Source organism: Salmo trutta, chromosome 30, assembly GCF_901001165.1.
Source record: "Salmo trutta chromosome 30, fSalTru1.1, whole genome shotgun sequence".
Lineage (NCBI taxonomy): Eukaryota > Metazoa > Chordata > Actinopteri > Salmoniformes > Salmonidae > Salmo > Salmo trutta.
In genome coordinates, this window is record NC_042986.1 from 43,427,262 (window position 1) to 43,445,718 (window position 18,457).

Here is an 18,457-nt window from a genome sequence, read left to right on the forward strand (position 1 = left end):
GAGAGAGAGGGAGGGTGAAGGAGAGAGAGAGGGAGGGTGAAGGAGAGAGAGAGAGAGGGAGAGAGGGAGGGTGAAGGAGAGAGAGAGAGAGAGGTAGGTGGAGAGAGAGAGGAGAGCATACAGTATGTCAAAGAGAGATAGAATGTGTGTGTGAGAGAGAGAGAAGGAGGGGAGAGAGAGGGAGGGGAGAGAGAGAAGGAGGGGAGAGAGAGAAGGAGGAGAGAGAGAGAAGGAGGAGAGAGAGAGAAGGAGGGGAGAGAGAGAAGAGGAGGAGAGAGAGAGAAGGAGGGGAGAGAGAGAAGGAGGAGAGAGAGAGAAGGAGGGGAGAGAGAGTGATTGACAGTAAACTGTTGTTGTCATGGGTGTCAATGTGTTGGGAGGGTGTACAGACTATGATTAACACAGTGTGTGTGTGTGTGTGGCCCAGTGTGTGTGTGTGGCCCAGTGTGTGTGTGTGGCCCAGTGTGTGTGTGTGGCCCAGTGTGTGTGTGTGTGTGTGGCCCAGTGTGTGTGTGTGGCCCAGTGTGTGTGTGTGGCCCAGTGTGTGTGTGTGTGTGGCCCAGTGGAGTCCGTCTCTCTCTTCCTCGTCCACACCACCGGCACCATGTGGTTTTTCAACACGAAGAATAACAAGCTTCCGAAGCGGGCCCGGGACTACATGTGAGTCCGACCGCCGGTGTGTGTGTGTGTCCGGGCGTACATGTGAGTCCGACCGCCGGTGTGTGTGTGTGTGCCCGGGACTACATGTGAGTCCGACCGCCGGTGTGTGTGTGTGTCCGGGCGTACATGTGAGTCTGGCCACCTGTGTGTGTGTGCCTGGGCGTACATGTGAGTCTGGCCACCTGCGTGTGTGTGCCTGGGCGTACATGTGAGTCTGGCCACCTGTGTGTGTGTGTGTCCGGGCATACATGTGAGTCTGAATACCTGACGCTGCTCTAAGCTTTACAGCAGCAGGACATTCAGAGTGTTTGAGGGGGTCAGTTGGAACAAGGAGAGGTGCAGAATCTCATCTTCAACACATAAAGAGTGGTTATTATGGATATTTAACCTTTATTTAACTAGGGCAAGTCAGTTAAGAACAAATTCTTATTTACAACGACAGATTTTTACCTTGTCAGCTCGGGGATTCGATCTAGCGACCTTTCAGTTACTGGCCCAAAGCTCTAACCACTAGGCTACCCTGCCGCCCCATGAATTGGGATGCAAGGTGATTTGCAGATCAATGATTCTGCTATACATCAGATTGCACAAATTCATCTGTACAGGTTGCTGGAAGAACTGGTTTGGCATCAGAGTGACACCATCTCTCTGAAGACAATGTAACCAGGGCTAGAGACAGACAGGAAGAACTGGAGTGACACCATCTCTCTGAAGACAATGTAACCAGGGCTAGAGACAGACAGGAAGAACTGGAGTGACACCATCTCTCTGAAGACAATGTAAACAGGGCTAGAGACAGACAGGAAGAACTGGAGTGACACCATCTCTCTGAAGACAATGTAACCAGGGCTAGAGACAGACAGGAAGAATGTAGCCAGGGCTAGAGACAGACAGGAAGAACTGGAGTGACACCATCTCTCTGAAGACAATGTAAACAGGGCTAGAGACAGACAGGAAGAATGTAACCAGGGCTAGAGACAGACAGGAAGAATGTAACCAGGGATAGAGACAGACAGGAAGAACTGGAGTGACACCACCTGTATAAAGACAATGTAAACAGGGCTAGAGACAGGAAGGAGAGTAGAGGCACAGGGAGACATGGAGGGAAAGTAATAATAATAATAATAATTATCCTGAGTAGCTTCATGTAGAAGTGCAGTGTCACTCGCTGGTTGGATTTATGAGTCCAGGCCGTTTAGTTGGCTTGGAACTGGCTGGATCTGTGTTAAATAGTTTTGGCTTGGTTTTGGCTTCCACCCGCTCTCTCTCTCTCTCTCTCTCTCTCTCTCTCTCTCTCTCACACACACACACACACACACACACACACACACACACACACACACACACACTCACACACTCACACACTCACACACTCACACACACACACCAATGGTGTCTCAGCTTGGCTGGGCCCTGATGACAGAGCACCATGACACACATAGCTAAACATGGACCCAATCAGTCCTAATCATATAAAGATCCGCATCATGTGTAGATTCTACATCCCCCTCGTAACCTACTCTCTCTAGGTGTGTTGTAGTCTAGGTGGTGGTTGTTGGGTCTCTAGGTGTGTTGTAGTCTAGGTGGTGGTTGTTGGGGTGTGTTGTAGTCTAGGTGGTGGTTGTTGGGGTGTGTTGTAGTCTAGGTGGTGGTTGTTGGGGTGTGTTGTAGTCTAGGTGGTGGTTGTTGGGGTGTGTTGTAGTCTAGGTGGTGGTTGTTGGGGTGTGTTGTAGTCTAGGTGGTGGTTGTTGGGGTGTGTTGTAGTCTAGGTGGTGGTTGTTGGGGTGTGTTGTAGTCTAGGTGGTGGTTGTTGTGTATCTAGGTGTGTTGTAGTCTAGAGGGTGTTTGTTGGGTATGTTGCCATATTAAATCCAATAATGACGACTGAAAACACCAGCTCAAATACTTATAGATTGCTAGTCTTTCCTCTGCTGACCTACCTATCCCCTCTTTCATAGTTAAACCAATTGATCTCTACTCTATCTCTACTCTCTCTCTCTCTCCCCCCTCTCTTTACTCTCTCACTACACCCCCTCCATCTCTCTCTCTCTACCCCCTCTCTCTCTCCCCCTCTCTCTATCCCCTCTCTCTCTCTCTCTCTCTCTCTCTCTCTCTCTCTCTCTCTCTCTCTCCCCCTCTCTCTCCCCCCTTCTCTCTCTCTCTCCTCTCTCTCTCCCTCCCCCTCCCACCCTCTATCTATCTCCCTCTCCCTCTCTCCCCTCTAGTGTGGAAGAGCCTCAACGTGGCGACACAGGCAGTTTCTCCGACAGCACCTGTAGCCAGGGGCCCTACCTGAGCAGCTCTGATCATCGCTACAACAGTGGCCCCGGCCCACTGGGCCACCACCCCCAGGGCCCCACGGTGGCCCCCCCTAGCCCTGCCTCCCTGGCCTGGGCCCAGAGGACCCGGCACCAGCCTGCTAGCCTGGCGCTCCGGAAGCAGGAGGAGGAGGACAACAGGCGCTGCAAAGCCCTGTCCGACAGCTATGAGCTCTCCACAGACCTACAGGACAAGAAGGTTTTTTTTTTTTACCATTTTGTGACTTTTAAGGCCCGATATCAAGGTGTTTTAGTTCAAGACTAGGCTTAATCTGTGTCCTGACAGTTGTTGTTTTCTGATTTGTTATTTGTTATATTCTGAATGCGTACAGTAAGTCTAATGTTCGCTAATAGAGAGTGGCTGATTCTGCTGATGTTGTATTCTATGTTGTTATGTATTCTGTTGCTGTGTGACATAATGAAGACAAATTAGTGAACATAACCCTGTGTCAGGTCCTTTTCAACAGAAACTAAAGAACATTCTTACAAAACAGAGGCTATAGAGGTGTTCCTTATGACCAATTTGTATAGGGTTGCTATGGCAATATTCCCTCACAAAGCTCCCTTAATCTCCAGCTCTGTCAATGGTCCTTTCCACTTCCCCCTACTCTCTGATTGGTCCTTTCCACTTCCTTCTGCTCTCTCATTGGACCTTTCCACTTCCCCCTACACTCGGATTGGTCCTTTCCACTTCCTTCTGCTCTCTCATTGGTCCTTTCCACTTCCCCCTACTCACTGATTGTTCCTTTCCACTTCCTTCTGCTCTCTCATTAGTCCTTTCCATTTCCCCCTGCTCTCTGATTGGTTATCTCCACTTCCTCCCACTCTCTCATTGGTTCTGTCCACACTTCCTGTTCCTTGTAAGGTGGAGATGCTGGAGAGGAAGTACGGAGGTTACTTGCTCAGTCGGCGGGCGGCGCGTACCATCCAGACGGCGTTCCGTCAGTACCGCATGAACAAGAACTTTGAGCGGCTGAGAAGCTCAGCCTCCGAGAGCAGGATGACTCGACGTATCATCCTATCTGACACGAGACTGCAGTACTCGTTTGACGAGCCGCAGGGCCAGCCCCGGGGCCAAGGGGATCAGCCGGGACAGAGGTATACGCAACCTGGACGCCACCCTGGGGATGAAGAGATGCAGGCTGGGTCTCCACCACGCTGCCAGGGGGACAGAGAGGAGTACACACACCTGGACGAGACCTTCTCCAAACAGGTGAGAGTTAGTAACATACCTGGACGAGACCTTCTCCAAACAGGTGAGAGTTAGTAACACACCTGGACGAGACCTTCTCCAAACAGGTGAGAGTTAGTAACATACCTGGACGAGACCTTCTCCAAACAGGTGAGAGTTAGTAACACACCTGAACGAGACCTTCTCCAAACAGGTGAGAGTTAGTAACACACCTGGACGAGACCTTCTCCAAACAGGTGAGAGTTAGTAACACACCTGGACGAGACCTTCTCCAAACAGGTGAGAGTTAGTAACATACCTGGACGAGACCTTCTCCAAACAGGTGAGAGTTAGTAACACACCTGGACGAGACCTTCTCCAAGCAGGTGAGAGTTAGTAACACACCTGGATGAGACCTTCTCCAAACAGGTGAGAGTTAGTAACATACCTGGACGAGACCTTCTCCAAACAGGTGAGAGTTAGTAACATACCTGGACGAGACCTTCTCCAAACAGGTGAGAGTTAGTAACACACCTGGACGAGACCTTCTCCAAACAGGTGAGAGTTAGTAACATACCTGGACGAGACCTTCTCCAAAAGGTGAGAGTTAGTAACACACCTGGATGAGACCTTCTCCAAACAGGTGAGAGTTAGTAACACACCTGGACGAGACCTTCTCCAAACAGGTGAGAGTTAGTAACATACCTGGACGAGACCTTCTCCAAACAGGTGAGAGTTAGTAACATACCTGGACGAGACCGTCTCCAAAAGATCATTTCTCAGGTCACGGTGACTCACTGTTCTGTGTTTATCCACCCTGTGTGACTCAGCGTTGTGTGTTTATCCACCCTGTGTGACTCAGCGTTGTGTGTTTTTCCACCCTGTGTGACTCAGCGTTGTGTGTTCATCCACCCTGTGTGACTCAGCGTTGTGTGTTTATCCACCCTGTGTGACTCAGCGTTGTCTTCATCCACCATGTGTGACTCAGCGTTGTGTGTTTATCCACCCTGTGTGACTCAGCGTTGTGTCTTCATCCACCCTGTGTGACTCAGCGTTGTGTGTTTATCCACCCTGTGTGACTCAGCATTGTGTCTTCATCCACCCTGTGTGACTCAGCGTTTTGTCTTTATCCACCCTGTGTGACTCAGCTTTGTGTCTTTATCCACCCTGTGTGACTCAGCTTTGTGTCTTTATCCACCCTGTGTGACTCAGCGTTGTGTGTTTATCCACCCTGTGTGACTCAGCGTTGTGTCTTCATCCACCCTGTGTGACTCAGCGTTGTGTGTTTATCCACCCTGTGTGACTCAGCGTTGTGTCTTCATCCACCCTGTGTGACTCAGCGTTGTGTGTTTATCCACCCTGTGTGACTCAGCGTTGTGTCTTCATCCACCCTGTGTGACTCAGTGTTGTGTGTTTATCCACCCTGTGTGACTCAGCGTTGTGTCTTCATCCACCCTGTGTGACTCAGCGTTGTGTGTTTATCCACCCTGTGTGACTCAGCGTTGTGTGTTTATCCACCCTGTGTGACTCAGCATTCTGTGTTTATCCACCCTGTGTGACTCAGCGTTGTGTGTTTATCCACCCTGTGTGACTCAGCGTTGTGTCTTTATCCACCCTGTGTGACTCAGCTTTGTGTCTTCATCCACCCTGTGTGACTCAGCGTTGTGTGTTTATCCACCCTGTGTGACTCAGCGTTGTGTCTTTATCCACCCTGTGTGACTCAGCGTTGTGTCTTTATCCACCCTGTGTGTGTTGTAGGTGACGTCCCTGGCTGACTCCATTGATGACACCCTGACCTGTCAGTCAGGTGTGGAAGACTTTCAGGAGGAGGAGGAAGGTGACGGAGACGAGACAGGGGTGGAGGCGGACGACTTTGGAGAGTGTGTTTGGAGGCCGAGGGAGGGAGACAGACAGAGGGGTGGAGGAAGAGGAGGAGTGGGAGGAAGAGGAGGAGGAGGAGGAGAGAGACAGAGCATGTACGAAGACAGCACAGCCACCTCCTACAGCGACGTGACCCTCTACATGGATGACGGTCTCTCCTCCTCTCCCCTGTCCTTGGACCGGGCCCCCAGCAGCCCAGATACAGAGTACTGGAGCCCAGGAGTGTGTGGCGGTAGGGTGGGGGGGCGCGAAGACAGCCGGGACACAGAGGGAGGGGGCAGCAGTAACAGCCGACGCAACACCCCCTGTACAGAGTGTAGAGACTACAGCCTGAGAGGAGCTCACCTGCCCCTGCCGACCATTGATCCACCTAGCGACAGCTCCGTTGATATGAGTGACCGCTCGGACCGTGGCTCTATAGGCAGACTGGTCTACGAGACAGAACCAGGGGGAGGAGGGTCACCTCAGGGCACTATTAAACATAACCCCCACCCAAATCCTCACCCTAACCCCAACGGGCGCGCTGTCCCCATACCTCCCCAGGCCCAAGGCCAGACTCGTTCCGTGCTTCCTCAACGCCCTCACCCTCACCCCCAACCCTCGGTCATCCCCTCCCACCTGCCCTACCACACCATCCTACACCACCACCATCAGCTTCCATATCACCCTCTACATCCCCACCAACCGTACCCCGATACCCCCTCCGCCTCCTCTCAGTCCCCCCAGGGACCACCCCTCACCCCCCTATTTTCCTCCTCGTCCACCACACTGCCCCCTGGTGGCCAAGAGCAGGTCTGCTGTTCGGACGGAGACAACGACTCCCTCAACTCCACCACCAACTCTAACGACACCATCAACTGCTCCTCCGGGTCCTCATCACGCGACAGCCTCCGGGAGCCCCTCCCACCGCTCGGGAAACAGACCTATCAGAGAGAGAGCAGACACAGCTGGGATAACCCCGCCTTTAACAACGACGTGGTGCAGAGACGACAGTACCGCATCGGACTCAATCTGTTCAACAAGTAAGTTAGACAGTACCGCATCGGACTCAATCTGTTCAACAAGTAAGTTAGACAGTACCGCATCGGACTCAATCTGTTCAACAAGTAAGTTAGACAGTACCGCATCGGACTCAATCTGTTCAACAAGTAAGTTAGACAGTACCGCATCGGACTCAATCTGTTCAACAAGTAAGTTAGACAGTACCGCATCGGACTCAATCTGTTCAACAAGTAAGTTAGACAGTACCTCATCGGACTCAATCTGTTCGACAAGTAAGTTAGACAGTACCGCATCGGACTCAATCTGTTCAACAAGTAAGTTAGACAGTACCTCATCGGACTCAATCTGTTCGACAAGTAAGTTAGACAGTACCGCATCGGACTCAATCTGTTCAACAAGTAAGTTAGACAGTACCACATCGGACTCAATCTGTTCGACAAGTAAGTTAGACAGTACCTCATCGGACTCAATCTGTTCGACAAGTAAGTTAGACAGTACCTCATTGGACTCAACCTCCTGTAAGTTATGCGGTCAAGGCTTGGGGAGGTACTCAGATCAAGACTCATTTGGGAGAAGAAACTTTTGTCCATGGGTGTGGCGTAGCGTTTGGTCGGAGCAAGGAGTCTGGTTAGCCAGGCAACCTCTCCCTGCCTCTCTGTCAACTGTTAAGGCGTCAGCATGCTTCACATCGGCTGGTGGCTGAGCTCGGCTAGCCGAACCAAATGCCTGTGCTCACATACCCCCTTAAAAAGACCTTTGTTTGGAAAAAAGTATTTGGTAATAGTACTGTTTTTCCATTTTGAGACGCCAGGGCAAGTATGCACTTTCTCAAAAGATAACTCAAGAAAACTGTCATTAATTTAGAACTTTTTTGCCGAGATGTTAGTCGTGCAATTGTTGCATCTGACTAGGATGTTTGGTGCAGTATTTCTCAAGTGGAAAAATGTGCATGAGGACGAGTCGTCTGGCATCTCATTGAAGAATTCCTACTGTTGACCAATCGCCGATGAGGGGTGCGTAAGACCTTGGCTACCGACTTCTGTTTGCCTCAAGACATTTTTTGGTGTGCCTAAACAGCTGAAAAAAACAGACAAAGTCCAAAATGAACCAAAACGTCACAAAGTTTTGTCATAATATATGTATGAACTGTTCCGAATTCAAATCAAATGTTATTTGTCACATGCGCCGAATACAACAGAATACCGTGAAATGCTTACTTATAAGCCCTAAACCAACAATGCAGTTTTAAGAAAATAGAGTTAAGAAAATGTTCACTAAATAAATGAAAAAAGTAACACAATAAAATAATAATAATGAGGCTGCATTGGGTCCCGGTACTGAGTCAATGTGCGGGAGTACAGGTTAGTCGAGGTAATTTGTACATTTGATAATAAACAGCGAGTAGCAGCAGTGTGTGTGTGTGTGTGTGGGGGGGGGGGGGGGGGCAATGCAAATAGTCTGGGTAGCCATTTGATTAGCTGTTCAGGAGTCTTATGGCTTGGGGGTAGAAGCTGTTAAGGAGCCTTTTTGACCTAGACTTGGTGCTCCGGTACCGCTTGCCGTGCGGTAGCAGAGAGAACACTCTATGACTTGGGTGACTGGAGTCTTTGACAATTTCCAGGGCCTTCCTCTGACACCGCCTGGTATAGAGGTCCTGGATGGCAGGAAGGTTGGCCCCAGTGACGTACTGGGCTGTACGCACTACCCTCTGCCTTGCGGTCAGAGGCCGAGCAGTTACCATACCAGGTGGTGACGCAACCGGTCAGGATGCTCTCGATGGTACAGCTGTAGAACTTTGAGGATCTTGGGGACCCATGCCAAATCTTTTCAGTCTCCTGAGGGGTAATAGGTTTTGTCGTGCCCTCTTCACAACTGTCTTGTTGTGTTTGGACCGTGATAGTTAGTTGGTGATGTGGACACCAAGCACTTGAAACTGTTAACCTTCTCCACTACAGCCCCATCGATGTGAATGGGGCCTGTTCGGCCCTCTTTTTCCTATAGTCCACAATCCTCTCCTTAGTCTTGGTTACGTTGAGGAATAGCTTGTTATTATGGCACCACACTGCCAGGTCTCTGACCTCCTCCCTATAGGCTGTCTCATCATTGTCGGTGATCAGGCCTACCACCGTTGTGTCGTCAGCAAACTTAATGATGGTGTTGGCGTTGTGCTTGGCCACGCAGTCATGGATGAACAGGGAGTACAGGACAGGTCTAAGCACGCACCCCTCAGGGGCCCCCGTGTTGAGGTTCAGCGTGGCAGATGTGTTGTTGCCTACCCTTACCCCATGGGGGCGGCCCATCAGGAAGTCCAGGATCCAGTTGCAGAGGGAGGTGTTTAGTCCCAGGGTCCTTAGCTTAGTGATGATCTTTGTGGGCACTATGGTGTTGAAGGCTGAGCTGTAGTCAATGAACAGCATTCTCACGTAGGTGTTCTTTTTGTCCAGGTGGGAAAGGGCAGTGTGGAGTGCAATAGAGACTGCATCATCTGTGGATCTAGGGTTTCCGGGATGATGGTGCTAATGTGAGCCATGACCAGCCTTTCAAAGCACCTCATGGCTAACGACGTGAGTGCTACGGGGCGGTAGTCATTTAGACAGGTTGCCTTCACTTAATTGGGCACAGGGACTATGGTGGTCTGCTTGAATCATGTAGATATTACAGACAGACAGGGACAGGTTGAACATGTCAGTGAAGACACTTTCCAGTTGGTCCACGAATGCTCTGAGTACACGTCCTGGTAATGCGTCTGGCCCTGCGACCTTGTGAATGTTGGCCTGTTTAAAGGTCTTACTCACATCAGCTACAGAGAGCGTGATCACACAGTCGTCCGGAACAGCTGGTGCTTTCATGCATGCTTCAGTGTTGCTTGCCTCGAAGTTGGCATAAAAGGCATTTAGCCCGTCTGGCAGGCTCGCGTCACTCGGCTGCTCGCAGCTGGGTTTCCCTTTGTAGTCCGTAAGAGTTTGCACAATCGACGAGTACTAGAGCCGGTGTAGTAGGATTCAATTGTAGTCCTGAATTGATGCTTTGTCTGTTAGATGGTTTGTCTGAGGGCATAGCGAGATTTCTTATAAGCGCCCGGATTAGTGTCCCACTCGTTGAAAGCGGCAGCTCTAGCCTTTAGCTAGGTGTGGATGTTGCCTGTCATCCATGGCTTCTGGTTTGGATATATACGTACGGTCACTGTGGGGACGACGTCGTCGATGCACTTATTGATGAAGCCGGTGACTGAGGTGGTATACTCCTCAATGCCATTGGATGAATCCCGGAACATATTCCAGTCTGTGCTAGCAAAATAGTCCTGTAGTGTGGCATCCACGTCTTCTGACCACTTCCATATTGAGCGAGTCACTGGTACTTCCTGTTTTAGTTTTTTGCTTGTAAGCAGGAATTAGGAGGATAGAATTACGGCCAGTTTTGCCATATGGATGCCGAGGGAGAGCTTTGTATGCATCTCTGTGTGTGGAGTAAAGGTGATCTAGAGAGTTTTTTTCCTCTGGTTGTACATGTTACATGCTGGTAAATGAGGTCAAATTGATTTAAGTTTGCCTGCATTAAAATCCCCGGCCACTAGGAGCGCCTCTTCTGGATGAGCATGTTCTTGTTTGCTTATGTCTTTTTACAGCTGGTTGAGTGCAGTCTTAGTGGCAGCATCGGTTTGTGGTGGTAAATGGACGGCTACGAAAAATATAGATGAGGACTCTCTTGGTAAATAGTGTGATCTACAGCTTATCATGAGGTACTCTACCTCAGGTGAGCAATACCATGGCACTACCTTAATATTAGACATCGCGCACCAGCTGTTATTGACAAATAGACACACACCCCCACCCCTCGTCTTATCAGACGTAGCTGTTCTCGCCTGCCGATGCACGGAAAACCCAGCCAACTGTATATTATCCGTGTCGTCGTTCAGCCACGACTCAGTGAAACATAAGATAATACCGTTTTTAATGTCCCGTTGGTAGGATAGTATCGGATGGAGCTCATCCATCTTATTCTCCAGTGATTGCACGTTGGCCAATAGAACGGATGGTGGAGGCGGGTTACCCACTCGCTGACGAATTCTCACAAGGCACCCTGATCTGAGTCTCTCAGATGTTGAAGGATCTGATGTCTCTCTGTTTTGTCCAGAAAAGGAGAAACCCCACAGTCACTCACCAGAAATACAAATGTTCTTTAGAAGTTTAATTAATTTACAGCAGCAGATGTTTTTTTGGTACTTTATGCCTTTACAACCCTGCAGCCATAGACACGCCCTTTACAACCCTGCAGCTATAGACACGCCCTTTACAACCCTGCAGCTATAGACACGCCCTTTACAACCCTGCAGCTATAGACACGCCCTTTACAACCCTGCAGCTATAGACACACCCTTTACAACCCTGCAGCTATAGACACGCCCTTTACAACCATAGACACGCCCTTTACAACCCTGCAGCTATAGACACGCCCTTTACAACCCTGCAGCTATAGACACGCCCCCTTTACAACCCTGCAGCTATAGACACGCCCTTTACAACCCTGCAGCTGTAGACACGCCCTTTACAACCCTGCAGCTATAGACACGCCCTTTATAACCCTGCAGCTATAGACACGCCCTTTACAACCATAGACACGCCCTTTACAACCCTGCAGCCATAGACACGCCCTTTACAACCCTGCAGCTATAGACACGCCCTTTACAACCCTGCTGCTATAGACACGCCCTTTACAACCATAGACACGCCCTTTACAACCCTGCAGCTATAGACACGCCCTTTACAACCCTGCTGCTATAGACACGCCCTTTACAACCCTGCTGCTATAGACACGCCCTTTACAACCCTGCTGCTATAGACACGCCCTTTACAACCCTGCTGCTATAGACACGCCCTTTACAACCATAGACACGCCCTTTACAACCCTGCAGCTATAGACACGCCCTTTACAACCCTGCTGCTATAGACACGCCCTTTACAACCCTGCAGCTATAGACACGCCCTTTACAACCCTGCTGCTATAGACACGCCCTTTACAACCCTGCTGCCATAGACACGCCCTTTACAACCCTGCAGCTATAGACACGCCCTTTACAACCCTGCAGCTATAGACACGCCCTTTATAACCCTGCAGCTATAGACACGCCCTTTACAACCCTGCTGCTATAGACACGCCCTTTACAACCCTGCAGCCATAGACACGCCCTTTACAACCCTGCAGCTATAGACACGCCCTTTACAACCCTGCAGCTATAGACACGCCCTTTATAACCCTGCAGCTATAGACACGCCCTTTACAACCCTGCTGCTATAGACACGCCCTTTACAACCCTGCAGCCATAGACACGCCCTTTACAACCCTGCAGCTATAGACACGCCCTTTACAACCATAGACACGCCCTTTACAACCCTGCACCAATAGGCTTTCACAAGGACCTCTGAGTTAGTTGAGTAGGCCAGTTCTTCAAGGCCAGTTCTTGATTCTCTGTGTTGTGTCATTCTACTTTAGGTCACTTTGGATAAAAGCGTCTGTTAAGTGGCATATACAGTATTATGTAATAACTCCTGTTTCTCTGTGTCTCTCCCTTCGACGCAGGAAGCCAGAGAAGGGTATACAGTACCTGATAGAGAGAGGCTTCGTATCGGACACACCGGTAGGCATCGCCCGCTTCATCCTGGAGAGGAAAGGCCTGAGCAGACAGATGATAGGAGAGTTCCTGGGCTGCAGACAGAAACAGTTCAACAAGGACGTACTGGAGTGAGTGGCTAATCAGTTAACGCTGCCCTATACATTATCATGTTCTGTCTGACTCTAATCAGTCAACGCTGCCCTATACATTATCGTGTTCTGTATGACTCTAATCAGTCAACGCTGCCCTATACATTATCGTGTTCTGTATGACTCTAATCAGTCAACGCTGCCCTATACATTATCGTGTTCTGTCTGACTCTAATCAGTTAACGCTGCCCTATACATTATCGTGTTCTGTATGACTCTAATCAGTCAACGCTGCCCTATACATTATCGTGTTCTGTATGACTCTAATCAGTCAACGCTGCCCTATACATTATCGTGGTCTGTATGACTCTAATCAGTCAACGCTGCCCTATACATTATCGTGTTCTGTATGACTCTAATCAGTCAACGCTGCCCTATACATTAACGTGTTCTGTATGACTCTAATCAGTCAACGCTGCCCTATACATTATCGTGTTCTGTCTGACTCTAATCAGTCAACGCTGCCCTATACATTATCGTGTTCTGTATGACTCTAATCAGTCAACGCTGCCCTATACATTATCGTGTTCTGTATGACTCTAATCAGTCAACGCTGCCCTATACATTATCGTGTTCTGTATGACTCTAATCAGTCAACGCTGCCCTATACATTATCGTGTTCTGTCTGACTCTCTCACCCTTTCCTTTAGTAGAAGGATACTTTATTGTCCATTATTCTTACAGTCTGTGTTATATATTTCCTCTGTGATGACTCTCTCCCTCTCTTCATCCTTCCTCCGTCTCTTCATCCTTTCTCCCTCTCATCATCCTTCCTCCCTCTCTCCCTCTCTTCATCCTTCCTCCCTCTCTCCCTCTCATCATCCTTCCTCCGTCTCTTCATCCTTTCTCCCTCTCATCATCCTTCCTCCCTCTCTTCATCCTTTCTCCCTCTCTTCATCCTTCCTCCCTCTCTCCCTCTCTTCATCCTTCCTCCCTCTCTCCCTCTCATCATCCTTCCTCCCTCTCTTCATCCTTTCTCCCTCTCTTCATCCTTCCTCCCTCTCTTCATCCTTCCTCCGTCTCTTCATCCTTCCATCCTCTCTTCATCCTTCCTCCCTCTCTCCCTCTCTTCATCCTCTCTTCATCCTTCCTCCCTCTCTTCATCCTTCCATCCTCTCTTCATCCTTCCTCCCTCTCTTCATCCTTCCTCCCTCTCTCCCTCTCTTCATCCTTCCTCCCTCTCCCTCTCTTCATCCTTCCTCCCTCTCTTCATCCTTCCTCCCTCTCCTCATCCTTCCTCCCTCTCTCCCTCTCTTCATCCTTCCTCCCTCTCTCCCTCTCTTCATCCTTCCTCCCTCTCTTCATCCTTCCTCCCTCTCTCCCTCTCTTTATCCTTCCTCCCTCTCTTCACCCTCTCTCCCTCTCTTCATCCTTCCTCCCTCTCTCCCTCTCTTCATCCTTCCTCCCTCTCTCCCTCTCTTCATCCTTCCTCCCTCTCTCCCTCTCTTCATCCTTCCTCCCTCTCTTCATCCTTCCTTCCTCCCTCTCTCCTCTCTCTATCCCCTGTCCAGTTGTGTGGTGGATGAGATGGACTTCTCAGGGATGGATCTGGATGATGCCCTCAGGAAGTTTCAGGCCCAGATCAAAGTCCAGGGCGAGGCCCAGAAGGTGGAGAGACTGATCGAGGCTTTCAGGTAACAGCAGGATTATGGACTATAGCATGACCTGTGGATTTATAGACTTTTATGATTTTTTTTGTTTTGTTTGGGTAGTTTGTGTTGTGCACAACAGTATTCATTTTGTATTTTAGTTTTCTTTTAAAAATCTGCTTCATATGTAATCTCTCTCTGTCTCTCCCCACCCCACTCACCTCCAGTCAGCGGTACTGTGTCAGTAACCCGGTGCTGATCCGACAGTTCCAGAACCCCGACACCATCTTCATCCTGGCCTTCGCCATCATCCTCCTCAACACAGACATGTACTCTCCCAACGTCAAACCGGAGAGGAAGATGAAGTTGGAGGACTTCATCAAAAACCTCAGAGGTGAGGAGGATGCCGACTGTTTTTCAGAACCTGGAGGTTAAAAAGTGATGACCTCCTTCATTCCTACTCATCGAAACAGACAACTATAGTACTACGTCTATTTCTCTCACGTCGTTGGCCCGTCTCAGACTTTCCCTTCTATCCTCCTCGTCAATCTCGACCTCTTCTTCTACAGAACGTTAGGGAATGTTTTATAGTAGAATTTGTAAATCATTTTCTGTCTCTGTTTGACTAACACACTCTCTCCTCTGTGTGTGATATGTTTCTCAGGAGTGGACAATGGTCAGGACATTCCCAGAGACCTGTTAGTAGGAATCTACCATCGGATAGAGAAGTGGGAGCTACGCACCAACGATGACCACGTGTCTCAAGTACAGGCCGTGGAGAGAGTTTTGGTCGGCAAGAAGCCTGTAAGTCAAAATACTGTAGAAATGTGTCTGGATTTCCCGACTGACGTTGTATCCAATCTAAATTGATTATCATATTTTTTTTTTTTAGCATTTTATGAAAGTAAACATTTATAAAAGTACAGACTCAGATTTAAAAAAATAAAAGTATATCACTGTAGTTAGTGAGGAACATGGGGAAGGTGTGCTGCTTTAAACGTTCATAAATTTGTTAATCCCCTTCTTAAGAGACAAGTAGGAGAAAATGCCCTTTGAAAAACTGATGAGATTTTCACACTTTCTAGAGAGTTCTTCTTTTGTGTACGCCCGTTCAGCATTGTTAACACCCTCTTAATCCTTCGCCCCAACCACACATGTAAACATGTGAGTTAGCATGGTATTGTCCTCCAAGAAGTAGTCTCTCTACTTAAACCCAGCTAAATTCAGGGCAGTAATCTTTTTTGAGAGCTGTAGCAATACTTTTGCATTTGTCCAAAGTTATATATTTCCAAAAATCTGCAGTAGTAAAGAGGATCTATATACTGACCAGGGAAGCCCCCCTTGTTCTGTTATAGACAGAGCGCCTGGTAGACCAATCGGGACTCATCTCTCGGGCATGTCCAACCACACCATAATCTCGAGCCAATCATGACAAGCCAGGAAGCATCCCATCTTTCTCCCTGTATAGCTCTGTGCTCATCATTTTAAAATGTTTCTCCTTGGCCAAACTAGGCTCATCATTTTAAAATGTTTCTCCTTAGCCAAACTAGGCTCATCATTTTAAAATGTTTCTCCTTGGCCAAACTAGGCTCATCATTTTAAAATGTTTCTCCTTAGCCAAACTAGGCTCATCATTTTAAAATGTTTCTCCTTAGCCAAACTAGGCTCATCATTTTAAAATGTTTCTCCTTGGCCAAACTAGGCTCATCATTTTAAAATGTTTCTCCTTGGCCAAACTAGGCTCATCATTTTAAAATGTTTGTTTATATTTGAAGATCCCAGACTGTAAATAGAATATATACCCATGGTTAGTGGGGAAAGCCCCCAAACTGTAGGTAGAATATATACCCATGGTTAGTGGGGAAAGCCCCATACTGTACGTAGAATATATACCCATGGTTAGTGGGGAAAGCCCCATACTGTAGGTAGAACATATACCCATGGTTAGTGGGGAAAGCCCCCAAACTGTAGGTAGAATATATACCCATGGTTAGTGGGGAAAGCCCCCAAACTGTAGGTAGACACAAATTTTGCCTGATATAAAGTCGGCTTCTGTAAACATTTCTGCTTAATTGTATATTTGAGCTGGTAAACCTGAACTGCAAACTAACCTCTCTGTGTTATGTAGGTGCTCTCGCTGTCCCATCGCAGATTGGTATGTTGCTGTCAGCTGTACGAGGTGCCTGACCCTAACAAAAACCAAAGGACTGGAGTCCACCAGAGAGAAGTCTTCCTCTTCAACGACCTGCTCGTGGTAAGACTCACCTGTGAGCCATCGAGAGAGAGAGAGAGAGAGAGATAGAGTTTTGTTAATGCTGAGAACAGAATGTACACTATATGTTTTAAAGCAACATTCTTAGAATGTTCTCTGAACGTTACGAATATTTTCTATATTTTTTGTTATTTTTATGGACTGTTTTCTTAACGGTCTCTGAAAACAATTTGAGAACATTCTCAATTTTCAAACCAGTTGGAGAACGTCCCCTAGAACATTGGTTTAAATGAAATGTTACCATGTTTGACAAAAGGAAAAGTTCTGTTAATAAAGTAATGAAATAAAAAAAAAGACAATAACATCATGTTCCTTAAACGTGCTGAGAACGTTCCCAAAACCTTGCAACTATCCTGCACCATTCCTAGAACGTCGTGGGAAGGGTTGTACGCAAAAATAACGATAGGAAAACCAAGCTCTTACCAAGCTCTAAGAAACATATGGTTCTCAGAACGTTATGTGCTAGCTGGGATCATAAACAAACATGTTTTTTCCCCTCTTCTCCGCTACAGGTAACCAAAATCTTCCAGAAGAAGAAGACCTCTGTGACATACAGCTTCAGACAGTCCTTCCCGCTGGTCGAAATGCAGGTCCACATGTTCCAGAACCAATGTAAGTGTGTGTGTGTGTATGTGTGTGTATGTATGAGTGTGAGTGTCAGTGTGCGTGTGTGTGTGTGTGTGTGTGTGTGTGTGTGTGTGTGTGTGTGTATGTGTATGTGTGTGTGTGTGTGTAAGTATTGAGCTATATCCAGATTCTCCACCCTTCTCCCAACGTGTGCACTTCACAGTGTGTCATGGGTTTTAAATCATAGGATTGGTGTAAACATTAGCTGGAGGGAATTTCACCATTGTTAATAATATCCATGACAGAAAGTGTTCAAGTGCACACTATGGGAGAAGGGTGCAGAATGGGGAGGCAGTATGCGTCTCTCCGGCCATCTGTCTCTCCATCTGTCCCTCACTAACCCTAACTAACTATCTATCTGCCTGTATATCTATCTCTCTGTCTGTGTATCTATCTATCTATCTCTCTGTATATCTATCTCTCTATCTATCTCTCTGTCTGTATATCTCTCTGGCTGTATATCAAATCAAATCAAATTTATTTATATAGCCCTTCGTATATCAGCTGAAATCTCAAAGTGCTGTACAGAAACCCAGCCTAAAACCCCAAACAGCAAGCAATGCATGTGAAAGAAGCACGGTGGCTAGGAAAAACTCCCTAGGAAAAACTACCTAGAAAGGCCAAAAACCTAGGAAGAAACCTAGAGAAGAACCAGGCTATGAGGGGTGGCCAGTCCTCTTCTGGCTGTGCCGGGTGGATATTATAACAGAACATGGTCAAGATATTAAAATGTTCATAAATGACCAGCATGGTCAAATAATAATAATCATTGTAGTTGTCGAGGGTGCAACAAGCACGTCCGGTGAACAGGTCAGGGTTCCGTAGCCGCAGGCAGAACAGTTGAAACTGGAGCAGCAGCATGGCCAGGTGGACTGGGGACAGCAAGGAGTCATCATGCCAGGTAGTCCCGAGGCATGGTCCTAGGGCTCAGGTCCTCCGAGAGAAAGAAAGAAAGAGAGAAAGAGAGAATTAGAGAGAGCATATTTAAATTCACACAGGACACCGGATAAGACAAGAGAATACTCCAGATGTAACAGACTGACCCTAGCCCCCCGACACATAAACTACTGCAGCATAAATACTGGAGGCTGAGACAGGAGGGATCAGAAGACACTGTGGCCCCATCCGATGATACCCCCGGACAGGGCCAAACAGGCAGGATATAACCCCACCACTT

The 18,457-nt window shown here is 48.2% G+C and overlaps 1 protein-coding gene across 1 annotated transcript; it reads left to right on the forward strand.

Moving 5' to 3' along the window:
• The first annotated feature begins 597 nt into the window (after positions 1–597).
• LOC115168788 (IQ motif and SEC7 domain-containing protein 2-like) lies at positions 598–17,460 on the forward strand. The gene is made up of 11 exons (XM_029724343.1): positions 598–660; positions 2,886–3,177; positions 3,844–4,191; positions 5,908–7,052; positions 12,610–12,771; positions 14,304–14,426; positions 14,609–14,775; positions 15,046–15,185; positions 16,510–16,635; positions 17,166–17,265; positions 17,444–17,460. The coding sequence occupies exons 1-11, from the start codon at positions 605–607 to the stop codon at positions 17,458–17,460; spliced, it is 2,676 nt and encodes an 891-aa protein (XP_029580203.1). The 5' UTR covers positions 598–604.
• The last annotated feature ends 997 nt before the right edge of the window (positions 17,461–18,457 follow it).

Bases quoted from the DNA above. Each gene is read 5' to 3' on its own strand.
- LOC115168788 (XM_029724343.1), top strand. From the start codon at position 605: ATGTGGTTTTTCAACACGAAGAATAACAAGCTTCCGAAGCGGGCCCGG. The intron at 661-2,885 runs GTGAGTCCGACC...TCTCCCCTCTAG, and splicing joins AAGCGGGCCCGGGACTACAT to TGTGGAAGAGCCTCAACGTG. The intron at 3,178-3,843 runs GTTTTTTTTTTT...GTTCCTTGTAAG, and splicing joins CAGACCTACAGGACAAGAAG to GTGGAGATGCTGGAGAGGAA.